This window comes from Pipistrellus kuhlii, unplaced genomic scaffold, assembly GCF_014108245.1.
Source record: "Pipistrellus kuhlii isolate mPipKuh1 unplaced genomic scaffold, mPipKuh1.p scaffold_m20_p_3, whole genome shotgun sequence".
NCBI lineage: Eukaryota > Metazoa > Chordata > Mammalia > Chiroptera > Vespertilionidae > Pipistrellus > Pipistrellus kuhlii.
Window position 1 is genome coordinate 100191141 of NW_023425529.1, and position 20649 is coordinate 100211789.

Genomic DNA, 20649 nt, shown 5'->3' on the forward strand with positions numbered 1-20649 from the left:
CACCTCCCATATTATCAAAGCACTGTTGGTCTTTATCTTTGATGATGTCACCCTAGGAGTCAAAGATCATAATAACAAAATGTAAATGTTTCTGAAAAATTTCAGAACATGTAAGAATTCTCTCAGCACTTTTAGAGGGAAAAAGTCTAGTATAGGCATTGATCATCAGAGACTGACATACAACTTGATGAGATATTTGGTGATCAAAAGCATCAATAAAGTGCTCAAGATAGAAAGTAAAGCCTAAAATTCTATATACATACATAAATTAGAATGACTAACTGATGTATGTGTGGGCTTGTGAGGGTGAATCTTTGAATTAAGTTGTAAAGCCAAGTTGCGCTCGCTCTCTCTCTCTCTCTCTCTCTCTCTCTCTCTCTCTCTCTCTCTCTTTCTCTCTCTCTTTCTCTCTCTCTCATTAAATAGAAGTGAACAGGCATTTTTAGTTTAAAAAGTTTGCCACCATAAGGTATATGGTTATAAAACTCTGAATTCTGATATGCATAGTCTTACCTAGAATAGGAAGTCTTAAAATATAGGTAAGAATATTTAACTCCCATGTAACATATTTATTGAATGCTTTTTATGAACACTGCAAATTCTAGAATCCTGTGGACTCTCCATTTTCTTTTAATGCTCAAAATGTTATTAAATATTAAACAAACTCTCTCCCTGATTTTACTGGTCTTAAATCAGTTTAAATGATTATTTTTTTAGTTTAATTTCTCAGTAAAGTTATAAGTCCGTTAAAAGGACATTGTGGGCCTTAAGAGTTTAACTTAGTAAGGACACATGTTAAATTATTTATTTCCAAGTGTGAATATGTTGTGGGTATAAATTAACATTCACTATGCAAACTAATAGAACTGAACAAAAGTTGTTCCCATCCACTTTTCTTATAGCACAGTAACACTATAGTTGCCTTTTTAAAATGTTTGCAATAGATAAAGTATAAATAAGAAAATTACAATTTTGACTTTAATTCAATGCTTTTGTTGGATTAAGACCCTAAATGGAATGATATTATAACATTTTTATGTCATGTATGATGACAGTAATGGGGGAAAATCTGCCTTAAAGTAAAAGGGCTTAAAATAAGAAACACATATACCAGTGCAATAACCTGGTCATTTAATTTTATTATCAGAGGGGAGGAGGAAATAAGAAAAATGAGAGAACAAATGTATTTTATTGTTTTGAATATAACCATTTTTTAAACAAAATTCCATATAATGAGTAATAAATCTTTATATTTAACAATAGTTAAGCAGTATAAACTGTAAAATTGTTCTTCTCTCTGGCTATTCCTACATATCTTATGTGTGTTGGTTTAATCTAATGTGTATTGTTGCAAGTGTCCCCAGGCACAGTCGAGTAAAAGCTAAGGCTGTACAGAAGAGCCTACATTTTAAATGGGTCTTGTCATTAATGCTTTATTAATTGCCCCAGGCTACATAAACCCAATGCAGGGCAAGCTATAACAATATGACACATTAAGGACAAATCCAATTCCTGCTGTGTTTTATGGAATGGGCCCAAAATTGAGTTAACAGCAGGAAAGTCAATTTATGGGTTTTTCTTTCCACCTCCAGATTATTCTATCTAAATTAGTAGGAATTTTTTGAAATAATGAAAGTACTTTAACTGAATAATATAAAAGAATCCTGAATCATTTTCTACAAACTTCAAAATTATTTCCTTTAGTTTCCTATTGGGATAGATGTACCACATAATTTAAAAATATGATGAAACAAAGCTGCAGTATACAATGCCTTATATGCCCACTTAAATTTAAAAATTCGAATTTCAGCATATTTTTAAAGTATTTTTTATCCTTACCTGAGTGCCTATTGTACACTCTCGGACCAGGGATGCAATCCACAACCTAAGTATGTGCCCTTACCAAGAATCTAACCAGCAACAAACTTTTGGTGTACTGGATGACACTCCAACCAACTGAGCCACCCGGACAGGACTCAACATATGTATAACTTAAATTAACATCCTATACATCTATATAATAAAAAACCTAGGTGGTGTCATGCCCTTGTGCGACATCATCACAAGATGTCCACCACAAGATGGTCACACAGGGGCCCGGAGGCTGCTCTACACAGTGAGGCCTGGGGATCCTGTGGCTTTGCACAGTGTGAAGGAGGCTGGTCCCATCATCTCCGCTGCCTCATGCGGAGGAGGCTGATCAAGCCAGCATGGGAGGGCAGTTGGGGGACCATTAGCCACAGCAGAGGAGGGCAGTTGGGGGTGATTGGGCCAGCAGGGGAGGGCAGTTGTGGGCGATTGGAACAGTGGGGGAGGGCAGTATGGGACAATCAGGCCACCAGGGGAGCAGTTAGGGGGCAATCAGGCAGGCAGGCAGGTGAGCAGTTAGGGAGCTAGGTCCTGGATTGTGAGAGGGATGTCCGACTACTGGTTTAGGCTCGATCCTGTGGGACATCCCCAGAGGGGTCCCAGATTGGAGAGGGTGCAGGCTGGGTTGAGGGACACCTCCAACCCCCGTGAATGACTTTCAAGCGCCAGGCCTCTAGTCAACATATAAAAGAGCCTACCTTTACATCAGAAGTATCTCTCTGGCTAGTTCTCCAAGACCTTGCAACTGATGAGAAGGTTCGATTTGGATGGTCAAATTTTCCATCATTTGCATTGAGGAAGAAGGTTGTGAAAGGTTCCTAAGCAAAAAGAAAATGAAAAAGACAAAAGACACAATTTGACCCTCTAAATACAGCTTCCCTCAGTTCTTTGTAAAATATGACTCTCTTTTCTTTTCTTTTTTTCTGTTATTCCTCACCTGAGGATATTTTTTCATTGATTTTCTAAAGAGAGTGGAAGTAAGGGAGTAAGAGAGAGAAAGAAATATTTATTGGTTGCCTCCACATATGCTCTTTCCATGGATGGTTGGGGATCAAACTGCAACCTAGCTATGTGCCTTTGACCAGAAATCAAACTGGAGACTTTTCAGCTTGCAGGCCAATGCTACAACCCATTGAGCCACACCCATCAGGACTAACTATGACTTTCTTTGAAACCCTCTTGAGGTGGAAACAGTGTAGGATCCTGAGAAGATGACCACACCAAGGAATCAATCAGCAAGGTGCTGGTCTGGGCCTGACTAGGTCAGTCAACGTCACTCTGCAACCTTGATAGGTCATTTTGCCTCTTGGGTTTCAGCCTTCTGATCTATAAAATGATGGTGCTATGTGATTTTATAAGTGATTTTGCACTACTGGCCATTTACAACTCAGATTTTCTTCCTTACAGTTAAGGTCATACGTAGTAACACTGCAATAAGAAAATCATCCTGACACTTGTTCGTGGCAATATGGAATTAAGTAGGAAACATCCATCTTGGATTACCCATCAAAATTGATTAATATACTCCTACCACATTATGGTCTGATGATTATTTTAAAATACAAATCCCTGCTTGAAGTTCTCTCATATCTATTCAGAGCTCTTCGGAGAAACTATAAACTAATTCATTTGTTCTTCTAGTTTTCTGTGACATGTTTACAATGACAGTGTCTGTCACCCAAAACATTTTTACATAGTTGGAAACCAAAAAATAACTTTATCATAAGGTCCTAATGTATTTAATACTAATAATTTTTCTATAGTTGTGTTGGGAGAGAGACATTATTGCTGATGTCATTAAATTTGCCTCTAAATTTAAAGGGATTAAATAACTTTCATTCTTACTAAGGATTTCTTAGTATCTATAATGAAGATAAATTTATATTTCTTTTTTCATGGTTCAATTATTTACTCAAGCCTAAGATTAATGATGTCACTTCTAGGTTCAATAATGCTAAGAAATCTTTCCTAAATATTTAGGTTTTTTTTGTGTGTGTGTTTTTTTTTTTAATATATGCTAGTAATCTCTCCATTCTTCTATAACCATAAAATATTATTTGGCCCCTTTCAAAATATTAATTTTTGAAATAAATTAAATTCCTTTATTGTTATTAGCCATAAAGTCTAACTGTGTGGCAACAACTACAAATATTCATCATCTTCAGTACCTTCCTAGTGTGCTTAGATGCCATCAATTTTATAAATTTGTAATGTATCACCAATATTTCATGTTCACTATTGAATGACAGAAAAATATTATAAAGAAGAAAAGATGTAGAATATAGATATAACAATGTATAGGTAAAGGGGGTAAAAAATTAGATATGCATCCTGTAATTCCGTATTATTGTTTAAGATTTTAAGTGATATGAGAGACAAATGGCAAAATTAACTTACGATAAAATTATGAATTTCTTTCACTAATTGATTTGCTTTTTAGAGTTTTAACTCACTATTTAATACAAGGTAGTTAATGCAGTGTATTTTATCATTAAACTAAAGTGAGAATATTAAAATTCTATAAATAGCAATGGTAAATTGAACAAAATGTGACGAATCTAAGTTTGAATCCGATAGAACCATTTACCTCTCTTAGACAAGTTACTTAATCTCAAGTAATTGTATTAAGCATCATGGTTCCTTCATCAGTATTATCAAGGAATGACAATACCTTGATAATTAAATAAGATTAAATAATATTTAGAAAGCTTCACGTATCTTACTTGAGAGAGTTATAAAAATGACTACCAGCTTCCTGTACTGTGTCAAGTATTCACTGCTGGGCTCAGCCCCAGATGCCTGTTCCCTGGACAACTCTTCCAGACTCGGATTCTTAGTTCCTTGGGTCTTATTCATCTTTGAATCCTTAGTTCCCAGCACAATACTTGGCTTATAGTTAGTGTCAAATATATGTTTATTGAACACAGCTAAACAAAGATAGTGTTGAAAGATGGGGTATGGCTGGGTAAGAATAAGATATAGGTTTCCTTGTTAGTTCTTACTCACTAGTTTAACAAAAAGTTGTATGTTGATAATCCACTTTGTTATTTTAGAATGCTGATTTTTATTTTTTCCTCTTTAGATAGTAGACAGAGATTAGTCTAGAGGGGTCACACTTATTTCAGTGATATTTTAAAAATATATTTTTATTGATTTCAGAGAGAAAAGGAGGAGAGATAAAAATATCAATGATGAGAGAGAGAATTACTGATCGGCTGCCACCTGCACACGTTCTATTTCGGGATCAAGCCTGCAACTCGAGGATATGCTCTGACCTGGAATCTAACTAGTGCTAGTAATCGCTGGGTTCCTGGGTCAACATTCCACCACTGACATAACCCATTAAATAGTTGTGAGCAAAGTCCCATTTATACACGTAAAACCTTACTTCTTATCGTCAACGGTTAAAAGCTGATCTCTACCACAATCTAAATGATCCTTCCTGGTTTTTAAACCTTAACTTACACCTGCCAAGAATAGTACAGTGAAAAGAAATCAGAAATTGAAGAATTATTTTTATTTTTAGTTTTGAAGTTTATGAATCTAGTGGCTCCTAGATTCATAAAAGCAGAGAACACTAAAGAATTCTATGTTTCATTGCTTTAAGTAGCTTTTAAGAAGATTTGATTAACAGCTGTTTTAGGGTCACAGACTACATTACATATCATCCTCATTATTCCTAAAGGCCTCCAGCTGCTACACTGGTTGAGTGTACACTAATAGAAATTGATAACCTATTTGTTTAAGAGTGAGTATTGATTTTTTCAAGCTCTGATTGCCAGGGAGAACCTTTATCCATGTGTTTCCCTATTACCTTCCTAGCACACTGTAAGGCTTTTCTTTTTTATTTGACTCATGCTTAACTAAGGTAGAGAATCAAATGTTATATTAAGCTTAAGGAACTTTTTTCTTCTTTGTCTAACATATTCTGATTGAACTATTTTCTAGATATTTTGTTATTACACTAAAAAATTCTTTTGGCTTAGAAAATCAAATGTACAAATAAATAAATATTGACTAGAAATTTCAGATATTAAAATATTGGCACATGTTTGGCTTTAAAAACTTTAGGTTGATCCTGTAATATCAATGGCTGATGGCAGACTTCCTTCTAATTACATTCACCCCAAGGTCATTTTATATCTTCCAAACCTTTTTCAGTGCTGCAAAATAAAATTACCCTTTTTTGTACTGATAAGTACCTATCCTACTGAATTCTATTATAACCTTTAATCACCTGCAAAGACTAACAACTTTCCTGCCTTTCAGTGGTTACAGACCATAATTTCATCGGAAGACATTTTACTCTGTTCTCTGCTCCTCTTCTCTTTAGCCAACTTGCATATTCTTTTCACTTAGATTTTTGCTCAGTCATCTCATAAGACTCTTTTCTTAAGTCCCTCTCCCCTTGTTCTTTTCTTCTTTCCTTAAACCTGTTAACCGGGGAGTTCCCTTTTTAATTACACAATGTACAATGGGCGCATACTCTTTCACTAGGATGTGTCAGTACGTCACGCCCAATGGACGTAATTTTATATTATTATTTTTTAAATTTATACTTAATTAAAATAAATGAAATATATATTTTTTCATTTATTTATATATAAACACAAAGGAAAATACAAAATTACAAACAAATAGAAAAGAATACCAACAAAAAATGGAAACATCGAATTAAAAAATTATAAATTCTACAAACAATTATAAAGATTACAAAAAATATATATTTTTTATTTCTATACACAATAAAAAATATAAAAAGTTAACAATTACAGAACAATAAATAAAAGCACACAAATAAAATAGAAATATTGAGTTTAAAAAATTGAAATATAGATGTAAAAATTCAAAACTCAACTCCAGTGTGATATATTTTAAAACAATTGTTATACATAGTGCTACCTTACAATCCGGACACCAGTATGTAGATTCTTTCCTAACACCTTTTTTGTAGCAAACTCGGCATTTCCTGGATTTGATCTATAAAAAAAGTCTTGTGTTTTCCTTTAGTTTATAATTACAGAGCTGATTTTTTAAAATAAGATTTGTGTTTGTTTTCTTATAAACTATTTAATCTAAACTTAAACTTTTTATGCTGATTTAGTATTATGCAAAAAAACAAAAAAACTTGTTTTCAATTAAATGAACTCATAATTCTGACAAACTTCTTTTTAACAGAAATTGTTTGTGGTATATCACTTACCAATTACTAAAAACATAGTCATACATCAAATATTGGCAGTAAGCTCAATTTTTTCTCAATATGTAGAGAATATTGTCATTTAGGCTGAAGGCAAAAAAAAAATCTTTGAAAATAGAAGATGCACTGCCATATATGCACATTTTCATTTATACTACTTTAGCATGTATTTCTATGGCAAACCAGCTTCATGCACCAAGGTGGTCTGAAGTATATTTTGGTAAGGAGAAAAAACTGTTGATTGCATTGATTTAAAAATTTAATTAGAATACTCCTTGGTTACTTATGGTAAAAAAATAAAATTAAAAAATCAGATCATCTGATTCCAGTAACTGCTCTGAAATAGATTAGACTGAAGAAGGCAAAGATATTGGTTATGAGTTTTTGCAATAATCTAGATGAAAGATAATGGAAACCTGCACTAAGGAAAAGCCAGAGTTAATAGAGAAAAGTAGATTGCAGAGGTATTTAGTTGGTAGAACCTATCTGATGTGATATCTGATTGGATATAAGGGAATAGTAAATAGGGGAAAATTTCTAAATTGAATAACTGGGTGCCATTTATTTAGATAGAAAATGCAGCAAGAATCACATCAAGTTTGCCAGGAAGATGAGGAATCCATTTTTGAAAATGGTGTTTATGGTCTTACAGAGGGGGAATAGAAGGAGACAATCAATTAATTACATAAAAGAGACTTGAATTTATTTAAATATTAGAAGGGGGAAAAAAAGCAAAAACAAAGTGTTCAAAAGATTTAAAAACTGTTTTTAAAAGTTGCCCAAGAAGGAAGAGTGTTAGTTTGTGACAATCAGTGAGAAAGGAAACAGTGGGTATTAAAGATGCACTTCAGTGTTTCCTCCCTTTATAACTGGATCATAATAATATATCTTCTTAACCCAATTTTGCAAATGGGACAGCTCACTTAAAAAAAAAAAAAAAGGCTTCGGGGTTTGCTAGAGTTTGGGATCCTCATTTTGGGATCTCTAATCTTTGTTTAAAACAAATTAATTAGTATATTTTATTTTTATTCAATTTACTTATATGTAAACCTTTGAAGAATTAGAGGCAAATTGTAACAGAATGAAGATACTCACAATTCGAACAAGCCAGGATAAGGTAGATGTTGCTGTTGAATAATGTGTATTATAATGGTAGGGTGGACTTTGATCATCTTCCCATGTCTCATAACGCTCTGCATAAAACACAGCTCTCTTTGGGTTCAAAGCACCAATTGGCTATAAAAAGATAAAAAGAAGCATTTTGTTTAATACAGTCATATTAAACATTCTATATGTCTTTGTCCTGAAAGTATGTTAATTTATTTTAACCATAGAGCAAAAATAAATGATTTTATATTTTTACCAACTTTAATTTTTTTAATCCTCCCTCGAGGATATTTTTTCCATTTATTTCTAGAGAGAGTAGAAGGGAGGAGAGAAAAAGACAGACATTGATGTGAGAGAGACAATTTGCTATTTGAAATCATGCCCCTGACCAGAGCTGGGGATCAAACTTGCAACCCAGATATGTACCTTTAACTGATAATCAAACCCAAGATCCTTTAGTCCTTGGGCCAATGTTTTAACCAATGAGCCAAACAAGTCATGGCACCAAATTTAATTTTGATATTAATTACAAATCATTACACTTGCTAAAAATACTCCAAAAGATATTTTCCTGCCTACTTAGAAGCTATATTGAGCTAGCTTGATCATAGGAAATCCAATGAGAAAGTGATGCAGTTCACCAGGTTAGAGAAAACTTTGTCTTAGCCTGTCATCCAGAGTGTGACAGACAATATCACCCATATAGAAAGAAATCTTGTTGGAATGCTAGTCCCATTCTGTTACACAGAAGAAGCATGTATCTTTTTTATTAAGTTAAACTGCAAACTTAAGACTGTTGGAAATAATTCAGACAATTCAGATTCCCTGGAAAGCATTTTGGTAAGGCCACTAAGACCTTTTCTGTTTTTTGTTGTTGTTTGTTTGGGTTTTTTGTTCGTGTGTGTGTGTGTGTGTTTGTGTGTTTTGTTTGTGGGGTTTTTTTGTGGGTTTTTTTTTTTTTTTTCCTTTTCAGAGAGAGGAAGGGAGAGGGAGATAGAAACATCAGTGATGAGAGAGAATCATTGATCGGCTGCCTCCTGCATGCCCCCACCAGGGTTTCAACCGCACTGGGGCGTATGTCCTCGAGTGGAATTGAACATGGGACCCTTCAGTCCTCAGACAGATGCTCCTTCCACTGAGCCAACATGGGACCCTTCAGTCCTCAGACAGATGCTCCTTCCACTGAGCCAAACTAGCCAGGGTGACGAAGACCTTTTCTATCAGTACCATGGCAGTACTGATTATGACATTAATGCCTATAGTGGAACACTCAGTAAAATTCTCAGTATACAATGTATAATTTTCTTTCAGCAAATCATGTTTTTATTAGAACACTGTCCCAAATTTCTTAGCATAGCTAATCATTAAGAATTTCTAGCATAGAGTCCTCATGATTTCAAATAGCAAACTGCCTTACGTTTTTGTCTAATTTTGGTTTAATGGTATATGGAGTCCACTCTTATGATACCTAATTGCTACATTATTTTATTTCAGGTTGCATACTCTAAAAATAAATGTTTATAAAGAAAACAATAGATGAATACTATAATAAGTATAATGTATAACTCCTTTATTTCAAAATTTAATATTATGATAGTTAATTATGCAGTTCCCCTGAAGGCTTAATTTTAACAAGAGAAGTAGTAGAAAATTAGTGTCTCAATGGAACAAATAATGCTCCACAGAGAGAAATATTCATTTATAAATTGCTTGTAAGCTTTTTCTTTTGGTCTTTAGGGAATAATCCAAACAAAACGATGTTGCCAGCAGTTAGAATCTCTTAGAATTTCTGTGATAACTCCTAGCAAGGATTTCCATCCTGAATGTTAAAATTATCTAGAAATTATGTTCATTTTTCTCTAACTTAATTATGACTTAAAAAGATAAAACAATTTAACAATTTACTTTAAAAACTTTGGTTTAAGTGTAGTTTTTAAATGTTCTAAGGATCAAACTTTATTGTGTTAAATCTCAAATCTTTTTATTCAGATGTACAAAGGCAATGCAATTTCATTAAATATCACATAAATATTAATAATATTTAAAACAAATATATAATTACTTTTTCCAGAAAAAAAGTAATTTCTATAGTGAAGTAATGTGAGTTCTGTTATAATTTAGTAACAGAAATAGTTTTTCAAGAGGCCTAGATATTTTATACTTTCTTAGGTGTGCAGATATATGTGTGTTTTTTTAAATATATTTTATTGATTTTTTACAGAGAGGAAGAGAGAGATAGAGAACTAGAAACATCGATGAGAAAGAAACATCAACCAGCTGCCTCTTGCATACCCCCCACTGGGGATGTGCCCACAACCAATGTACATGCCCTTGACCGGAATCAAACCCGGGACCTTTCAGTCCGCAGACCGACCCTCTACCGCTGAGCCAAACCGGTTTCAGCAATATCTGTTTCTTTAACTCAATATTATAAGTATATTTTTCAAAGCATTTAATATAGTAGATATTTTCTTCTGTCTTGAATATGCTAATAGACTTTTCACATGAATAACATGTCTACATATATATAAGGATTGACCTTATCTGAGATTGTTTGTTCTATCGGACCTCACAAGAAATTCTTGGAAAAGGAACATGGTCCTTACTCTAATCTTTCCTAGCGTTCCCCTCAACTACTGGAAAAGGTATAAAGTAAAAGTTATGCTTTTTATTTTACTGAAATTTCATCAAAGTCACTCATTGGAGCATTTTATACAATATAGATAATAGCTGCACAGTATTACATCTGTATATGCCTTCATTAATAGCTGCTTAAAATAAATTTCTAATTTTGCATTTTTATCTAATGTGTTTAAAAATGAACTTTAAAAAACAAAATGTAAATAATTTGGTTTCTACTTATTATTTTGCTTCTGATAATCAGAAACAATAAATCATTCCAAAGAAAAGTGCTTTTAAATGTCTGTTTGGGAAATGAGAATTCCTCACAAGTAACTTATTTTCTTATAGAATTCATATAGACCTATTATTTATCTATCTATCTGTCTATCACCTATCGATCACCTACCTACCTATCTCTTTACCTATGTATAAATTTATAAGATTGTAAGTTTGTTATCTTTTTAAAATTGAATAAATAATGCAGTGTCAACATTTGTATTTAGAAATTGAATAAGGTAAGAATTTTTGTGAAAACTAAAACCATACTAAATGAAATATAAAAATTTATTTTGCAACCCTTTTCAATTTTTATCATAATTGCAAGTTTCCTATTCTTTCAAACAGGAGGCATCTAAACAGAGTCACCTCTATGCTTTTTAGGTGTTTGTGTATAAAAAGGTTTAAATGAAAGTTTAGATCTTGCTATTAGATTTATTGTTATTTTTTCCTTGTGAATTTATATGCTATAAATTGACACGATAATATATATATATATATATATATATATATATATATAACATAAAAATAATGCAAATAAAAATGCAAAAATTAAAAACAAAATATCTACCTCTAACATTTTATAATTTTAGTTCTAAAACTGCTATCAAGTCTACACAGCTTGATAAAGCACTATTTTCAATATAAAATTAGTAGGAAATTATATATGCAACATTACCATATCTACATAAAACACTATTGAATTTATTGAAGAAATTATATTTAGGATTTTGTTACTCAACTAGATGCCCAGTGCCCGAAATTCATGCACAAGGGGGGAGGGGTGTGTCCCTCAGCCCAGCCTGCACCCTCTCCAATCTGGGACATCCCTCTCACAATCCAGGACTGCTGGCTGCCAACTGTTCGCCTGCCTGCCTTCCTGATTGCCCCTAACCACTTCTGCCTGCCATCCTGATCACCCCCTAACCAATCCCCTGCCAGCCTGATTGGTGTCTAACTGCTCCCCTGCCAGCCTGTTTGCCCCCAACTTCTCTGCTCTGTCTGCCTGGTCCATCCCAACTGCCATCCCCTGCTGACCATCTTGTGGTGGCCATCCTGTGACCACATGGGGGCATCCATCTTTGACCACATGGGGCAGCCATATTGGATGTTGGAATGATGGTCAATCTGTATATTATTCTTTTATTAGAGAGGATAGAGGCCTGGTACATGGTGGGGGCCAGATAGTTTGCCCTGAAGGGTGTCCTGATCAGGGTGGGTGTTCCCTTAGGGCACATGTCAAACACAAGGCCCGCGGGCCAAATCCGTCCCGCCAGGCCTTGCAATGTGGCCCGCACCGCGCTGTCATCACTGCACTCCGCTGCGTTTCCATCACAATGACAGTTTATGACTGTTCAGTAAACCATTCGGCCCGCGATTTAGGCTGGATTTTAGATTTTGGCCCCTTCTCTGATTGAGTTCGACACCCCTACCTTAGGGCATGGGGTGGCCTGGGCCAGGGGCCTGTGGTGGTTTACAAGCTAGCCACGGCTCCTGGCAACTCAAGCAGAAGCCCTGGTATCCGGGATTTGTTTATCTTCTACAATTGAAACTTTGTAGCCTGCAGTGAAGCCATGCCTTCTACTCACTCTAAGGTAGCAGCCATTTCTGTTGGAATTTATTTATTTTCTATAATTGAAACTTTGTAGCCTTAAGCAGAGGCCTGGGCTGGCCATGGTGTGTGAAAAGCTTGGCTTCCTCCATCACTGGGGAAACCCAAGCCTCACTCCTGTTCTTTGTGGCTGCAGCCATCTTGGTTGAGTTAATTTGCATACTCACTCCTGATTGGCTGATGGGCGTGGCTTGTGAGTATAGCGGTGTGGTGGTTAATTTGCATATTACTCTTTTATTAGATAGGATTCCTTCTTTCTTTAATATAACAGAGAGAAATCTGTCTTAGCCTTAAGTGCCACAAAAAATTTTGAGAAAATGCTGTGATTTTATGATATGGAACAAAAATCCTGATAGACGCTCATGGAGATTAACATTTTTAAAGGCTCTAAGAAATATTGTAATAGAATTGTTTAATTTTGCTCACTCCTGTGTCTCCTTATCTATCTACCTACCTATCTATCTTAAAACCTCATCCTTCTTTTTTATTTCATAACTATTAACATGCAAAAAGACTAGTGTTCCTTGGAATATAATTTGAAAAATTCTGGTTATAATCCTTAAGCTAGATATATGATGTCCTCAAAATACATACATACATTTTGAGTAATTATAAAGTCAGTGTTTGTTAAAATAAATATCATTTTCAAAATTGAGATATCAGCTGTTAAAGTGTGTATATGTTTTCTTGATGCACCCTGTATTTATGAGGGGTAAATTTTTATTTTATTTCAATTTATTATTTTCTTTCTATTTCTGTATTTTAATCTGTCAATATGTTTCTATATTATAAAACCTTACATGTTTTATAAAAAATATATCATGTACACAAAAATGAGCAAGAAAAATGATTAAGTTAAAATATTTATTGGATAAATGGTACTATATAAAGTATATAGGCCAGTAACGTTGGAAGAAATTGAAGCAGTTATCAAAAAGCTTTTAGCAAACAAAAGCCCCTGGCCAGATGGCTTCATAGGAGAGTTTTACCAAACATTCAAGGAAGAACTAAAACCTATCCTCCTCAGACTATTCCAAAAATGCAAGAGAAAGGAACACTTCCAAGCTCCTTTTACGAAGCCAGCATCACCCTAATACCCAAACCAGATAAAGACAACACAATTAAAGAGAATTATAGGCCAATATCCCTCATGAACATAGATGCCAAAATCCTCAACAAAATCCTAGCAAATCAGCTCCAGCAGCACATCAAAAAGATCATACACCATAACAAGTATGATTTATTCTGGGAATGCAAGGATGGTACAATATTTGTAAATCAATAAACGTGATACATCACATAAACAAATTGAGAGATAAAAATTATATAGTCATATTAATTGATGCAGAAAAAACATTTGATAAATCCAACACTCTTTCCTGATAAAAATTCTCAACAAGGTGAGAATAGAAGGATCATACGTCAATATAATAAAAGCTATATATGATAAACTCACAGCAAACATCATTCTCAATGGGCAAAAACTAAAAACATTTCCTCTAAGGACAGGAACAAGACAGGGATGCCCACTCTCACCATTCCTGTTTGACATAGTACTGGAGTACTAGCCATCGCAATCAGACAAGAAGAAGAAATAAAAGGCATCCAAATTGGAAAAGAAGAAGTAAAGTTGTCCTTATTTGCAGATGATATGATATTGTACATAAAAAAAACCAATAGATTTCATAAAAAAAACTAAGAGACTTAATAAATGAATTCGGCAATGTAGCAGGATACAAAATTAACACCAAGAAATCTATAACATTTCCACACACCAATAGTAAACTTACAGAAACAGAGACTAAAAAAGGAATCGCCTTTACCATCATACCAAAAAAACTAAAATATCTAGCAATAAACTCAACTAAGGAGGTAAAAGACCTATATGCAGAAAAACTACATGGCACTGAAAAAAGAGATAGAGGAAGATATAAACAGATGGAAGAACATACCATGTTCATGGATTGGTAGAATCAACATTATCAAAATGCCCATAGTTTTCAAAGCAATTTATAGGTTCGATGCACTCCCCATTAAAATACCAATGGCATACTTCACATACCTAGAAAGAACTCAACAAAAATTCATCTGGAACAAAAAAAAGACCCAGAATATCCAGAGCAATCAAGAAAAAAAGAACAAAGTAGGAAGGATCTCAATACCAGATTTCAAGCTGTATTACAAAGTCACTGTTCTCAAAACAGCCTGGTACTGGCACAAGAACAGGCATATAGATAAATGGAATAGAATAGAGAATCCAGATTCTGACCCAAACCTCTATACTCATTTTTTGTTTGACAAAGGAGGCATGAACATACAATGGAGTTAAGACAGTCTCTTCAATAAATGGTGATGGGAAAATTGGACAGATACATGCAAAAGAATGGAACTAGATCACCAGCTTACACCATACAAAAAATAAACCCAAAATGGATACAGGACTTAAACATAACATGAGAAACCATAAAAATACGAGAGGCATCCACAGGCAGCAAAATCTCAGACATATGCTGAAAGATCTTCTTTACTGATACTGCCCCTAGGTCAATGGAAGCTAATAAACAAATGTGACTACATCAAAACAAAAAGCTTTTTTACAGCAAAAGAAACCATCAACAAAACAACAAGAAAGCCCACGATATGAGAGAACATATTTGCAAATGTTATCACTGATAAAGGTTTAATCTCCAACATCTACAGACAGCTTATACAACTTAATAAAAAAAAGATAAATGATCCAATTTAAAAATGGGCAATGGACCTGAATAGAATCTTTTCAAAAGAAGACAAAAGGAAGGCCAAGAGGCACATGAAAACATGCTCAAAGTCACTAATTATCCGAGAGATGCAAATCAAAATGAAAATGCAGTACCATCTCACACCTGTCAGAATGGCTAACATCAACAAATCAACAAACAAGTGTTGGTGAGGTTGTGGAGAAAAAGGAACCCTTGTGCACTGCTGATGCAAATGCAGACTGGTGCAACCACTGTGGAGAACAGTATGAAGTTTCCTCAAAAAACTGAAAATGGAACTCCCATTTGACCCAGTAATCCCACTGCTAGGAATATATCCTAAGAATCTAGAAATACCAATCAAAAAGGATATATGCACCCTTATGTTCATAGCAGCATAATTTATAATAGCTAGGATTTGGAAATAGCCTAGGTGCCTATAAGAAGATGATTGGATAAAAAAACTATGGTACATCTACACAATGGAATACTATGCTACCATAAAAAAGAAGGAATTCTTATCATTTGCAGCAAGCTGGATGGAATTGGAGAACATTATGCTGAGTGAAATAAGCCAGTTAATGAAACAAAAACACCACATGGTCTCATTCATTTATGGATAATAAAGAACATTATAAACTGATGTACAAAAAGATAGATACAGAGACAGTAAAGCAACAAATAGACTGTCAAATTACAGCAGGGAGTGTAGGGAGATATTGGGGAAATAAGGGATCAATGGAAGGACTTGTATGTATGCATATAAGCATAACCAATGGACGAAAAACTCTGAGGAGAGAGGGCATGCATGGGAGTGTGTGTGTGTAGGGGGGGCAATGGTAAGATATGTACACATATAATACCTTAATTTAAAAAATGGAAAAAATAAATAAATAAAAGCAGCAGAAGAAAGGGAAAAAAAGAGTGGCTTAAAAAATTCCAGGATAAATTCATTCAATAAGTATATATCAGAAATTACTCTAGACCCTAGAATAAGATAAATGAGGGTGTGTGTGTGTGTGTGTGTGTGTGTGTAAACAATTAGTAAAGGAGAAAATACCAAATTTAAGTGCTCTACTGACAAAGCAATAATCAAATAGCAGCAAGTCAGTGATAGGGAAGGCATCTCTCAAAAAGAAGCTCTGAGCAGAGATGTGAATGACCAGAAGGAACCAATCCAGGGAACACCAGGAACGAAAGAATTCAAGACAGAGAAAGAGCTAATACAAAGATCCAAAAAGGGGCTTAACTGACATGTTCAAAAAACAGGAACAGAAAGGAAGATAGGTGACTAAAGCTTAGTAGATGAGAGAAAGAGTTTAGGACAGGTGGTGAGAAAATAGGTAGAGGCCCATTATATGGCTTTGCATACCATGGTGATGAAATTCATTTTAGGTAAGTGCAGTAGAAAAGGACCAAGTGGTTTAAATGAGAGAGACATAAGATCTGAGTTAGTCTTTACAAAGGGAACCTCAACGGTTTTGTAGTATAATATTAAATTATCATTACTAAAACTAGGATTGAAAAGACATTTGCAAAAACAGCATCATATAGCATTATCAATGTTTTTCTAAAAATCCTTTGGCATTGAAGTCATATCTTTTTACTTAATTAAGCAGTTGCTTAATATATTTCTCAGTATTTTTAGTACATATGTATTTACATATTTATTTATATATTTACTAGAGGCCCATTGCATGGGGGGTGGAGGGGTGGGAAGGGGTTCCCCTCAGCTGAGCCTGCACCCTCACCAATCCAGGATCCCTCTCACGACTCTGGACCACTGGCTCCTAATCACACACCAACCTGCCTGCCTGGTCGCCCCTAAGTGCCCCCTGCCAGCCTGGTCACCCCTCACAGCCACCCCGCTGGCCTGGTCATTCCATGCAATCTGCTTGTTCAGTTGTTTGCTTGTCCCTCGGGCTGGCCCTGGGCAGCTGGGCAGCTGACATCTGAGGCTTGCCTGTGCCTCAGGCTGGCTCTGGGCAGCTAGGAGGCTAAAGGGACTGGCGGGATTCTGGAGGCAGGCTCACAGAATAGTCTGACACCCTGGCAAGGCTAAGGTGACTGGCTGCCACCATCTTGTGACTGTGGGCAATGCCATCTTCGAGGGCATGACAGTCAATTAGCATATTCCTTCCTTATTGGCTGTGGATGCCACCATCTTTGTGAGGGCATGATGATCAATTAGTATAACCCCTCTTTATTAGGTAGGATAGTATACAGGGTGGGGCAAAGTAGGTTTATAGTCATGATGGTCAATTAGCATAATCCCTCTTTATTAGGTAGGATAGTATACAGGTTAGAGAAAAAGTAGGTTTATAGTCATGAGTACATAAACCACAAAGTTTATTCTTGTATTACTAGTATTTATTGTAGAGGGCCTCCTGGGAAGGCACATGGACATTCTTTAAATTATCAGCTGAGCCCCAGGGATTGGCATAGTTGTGTCCAGGTTACACTCCCAAGAAGGCGGGAAGACTTGTATGAATGGACACAAAACTCTGGGGAGTGAGGGCATGTATGGTAGTGGGGTAGGGGGGAGGTCAATGGTAAGCTATGTACACATATAATACCTTAATTAAAAAATGGAAAAAAAGAAAGAGAAATGGAAAACAAAAAAAAACAAAAACAAAAAACAATCATTTACTATTGCACCAAAAAAATTAAGATACAATACCTAGGAATAAACTTAACCAAGGACGTAAAAGACCTGTACTCAGAAAACTATAGGAGATTGAAAAAAGAGATGAAGGAAGACATAACAAATGGAAGAACATACCATGTTCATGGATTGGTAGAATCAACATCATTATAATGTTATACTACCTAAAGTGATCTGTAGATTCAATGCAATACCTATTAAAATACCAATGGCATATTTCAAAGATCTAGAATAAACTCTACAAAAATTCATCTGGAATAAAAAAAAAAAAGACTTCAAATAGCCACAGCTGTCCTGAGAAAGAACAAAGTTGGAAGGATCATAATACCAGACATCAAACTACACTACCAAGCCACAGTGCTCAAAACTTCCTGGTACTGACCCAAGAACAGAATATACGACCCAGAAATTGACCCAAGCCATTATACTCAATTAATATTTGACAAAGGAGGCAAGAGCATATATTGTAGTCAAAACAGCCTTTTTAATAAATAGCACTGGGAAATTTGGTCAGGTACATGCAAAAAAATGAAACTAGATCACCAACTCACACCATACACAAAAACAAATGCAAAATGGCTAAAGGACTTGAATGTAAGATGGGAAAACATAAAAACCCTACAAGACTCCATAGAAGCAAAATTGTAGACATATGTCCTAGCAATATCTTTACAGACACAGACCCTCAGGCAAGAGAGACTAAGAGGAAAATAAACAAATGGGACTACATCAAAATAAAAAGCTTCTGCACAGCAAAAGAAACCATAAACAAAACAACAAGAAAGCCCACTTCATGGGAGAATATATATGCCAATGTTATCTCAATAAGGGTTTAATCTCCAACATTTACAGGTAACTCATACAACTTAACAAAAGGAAGATAAACAATCCAATCAAAAAAATGGGCAAAGGACCTTAATAGATACTTTTCAAAAGAGGGCATTCAAAAAGCCAAGAGACACATGAAGACATGATCAAAGTCACTAATCATCCCAGAGATGCAAATCAAAACAACAATGAAGTACCATTTCACACCTGTCAAATGGCTATCATCAAGAAATCAACAGATGACAGGTGCTGGAGAGGATGCTAAAGAAAAAGGAACCCTCATGCCCGGCTGGTGGGGTGCAACCATTGTGGAAAACATTGTGGCATTTCCTCAAAAATTTAAAAATGGAATTGTCATTTGACCCAGTATCCCACTTCTAGGAATATATCTCAAGAAGACAGAAATACCAATCAGAAATGATTTATTCACCCCTATGTTCATAGCAGCACAATTTACAATAGCTAAGATTTAGAAACAGCCGAAGTGCCCATCAGCAGACGAATGGATTAGAAAACTATGGTACATCAACACAATGAAATACTATGCTGCTATAAAAAAGAAGGAATGCTTACCATTTGGAATAGCATGGATGGAAATGGAGAGCATTATGCTAAGTGAAATAAGCTAGGCAGTGAAAGAAAAATATCACATGATCTCACTCATTTATGGAAAATAAAAAAAAACATTATAACCTGATGAATAAGAAGATAAAATACAGAGGCAGAGAAGCATCGGACAGACTGCCAAATTACAGCAGGAAGGATGAGGAGTATTGTGGGGGGGGGAGGAAACAGATCAACAGAAGAACTTTTATGCATGAATATAAACATAACGAATGGACACAAGACACTGGGGAGATGAGGTGAGGGCATGTGCCAGGGGAGTAGGGAAGGCCGGGGGAAGGTAAATGGGGGCAAAAAAGGAGACATATGTACTACTATTTGTAATACTTATAAAAATAGATAAAGAAAGAAAAGTAAATAAAACAAGAAAAGAATAAGTAAATGAATAAAATTATTATTTTTTAAACGCAACTTTGTAATTCGTACCCTTTTGCATTTACCCCCTTATAAATTATGCCCTCAACTTAGATTATTCCATGATATTAAAACAGAATCCAAGTATTGTCAAACAGTATTTTGTCTTAAAATAAAACTTTTCACCCTAGCCAGCTTGGCTTAGTGGATAGAGCATTGGACTTTGAACTGCAGGGTACTGGGTTAGATTCTAGTCAAGGGCATGTACTTGGGTTGATGGCTCCTCACTGGCCTGGGCACTGGTTAGGGTGTGCCCAAATACCAGTGTGATATGCTTCCCTCACACTGATATTTATCTCTATCTTTCCCTTCCACTCTCTCTGAAAATCAATGGAAAAATATCTCGGGTGAGGATTAAAAAAAAAAAAAATTAAAAAAAATAATACTTTCATTCAACATTGCAACATAAGCAAGCTTAACAAACACAATTTTCAAATTAAATGATAAGGCATTAGTCAACATATATTTAGAAAAACTATATAGTTAAATTTGCACATTCACATTTTTATCTTATAAAATGTTTTATATCATCACAGTTGGCGACTAATATACTTAGTAGTTTTGCCCATTCTTCATGTTTTGATGTTAAAATTTAAGTTTTACATAGATTACATACAAGCATAAATAAAACTAATTTGATTTTAAATACAATTAACTTAAGATGAAAAATAAAAATAACTGCTGAAGCCGATTTGGC

At 34.9% G+C, this 20649-nt stretch overlaps 1 protein-coding gene across 6 annotated transcripts in view; it reads right to left on the reverse strand.

Moving 5' to 3' along the window:
- Nucleotides 1-20649, reverse strand: part of NBEA (neurobeachin) — a 798235-nt gene that overhangs the window by 84688 nt on the left and 692898 nt on the right. For all 6 annotated transcript variants that reach the window (XM_036455167.2, XM_036455161.2, XM_036455163.2 and 3 more), the window contains 2 exons: nt 8165-8305; nt 2568-2687 (listed from right to left, as the gene is read on the reverse strand). In XM_036455167.2, the coding sequence (XP_036311060.1) occupies nt 2568-2687; nt 8165-8305 (261 nt within the window). The remainder of the gene's footprint in view (nt 1-2567; nt 2688-8164; nt 8306-20649) is intronic.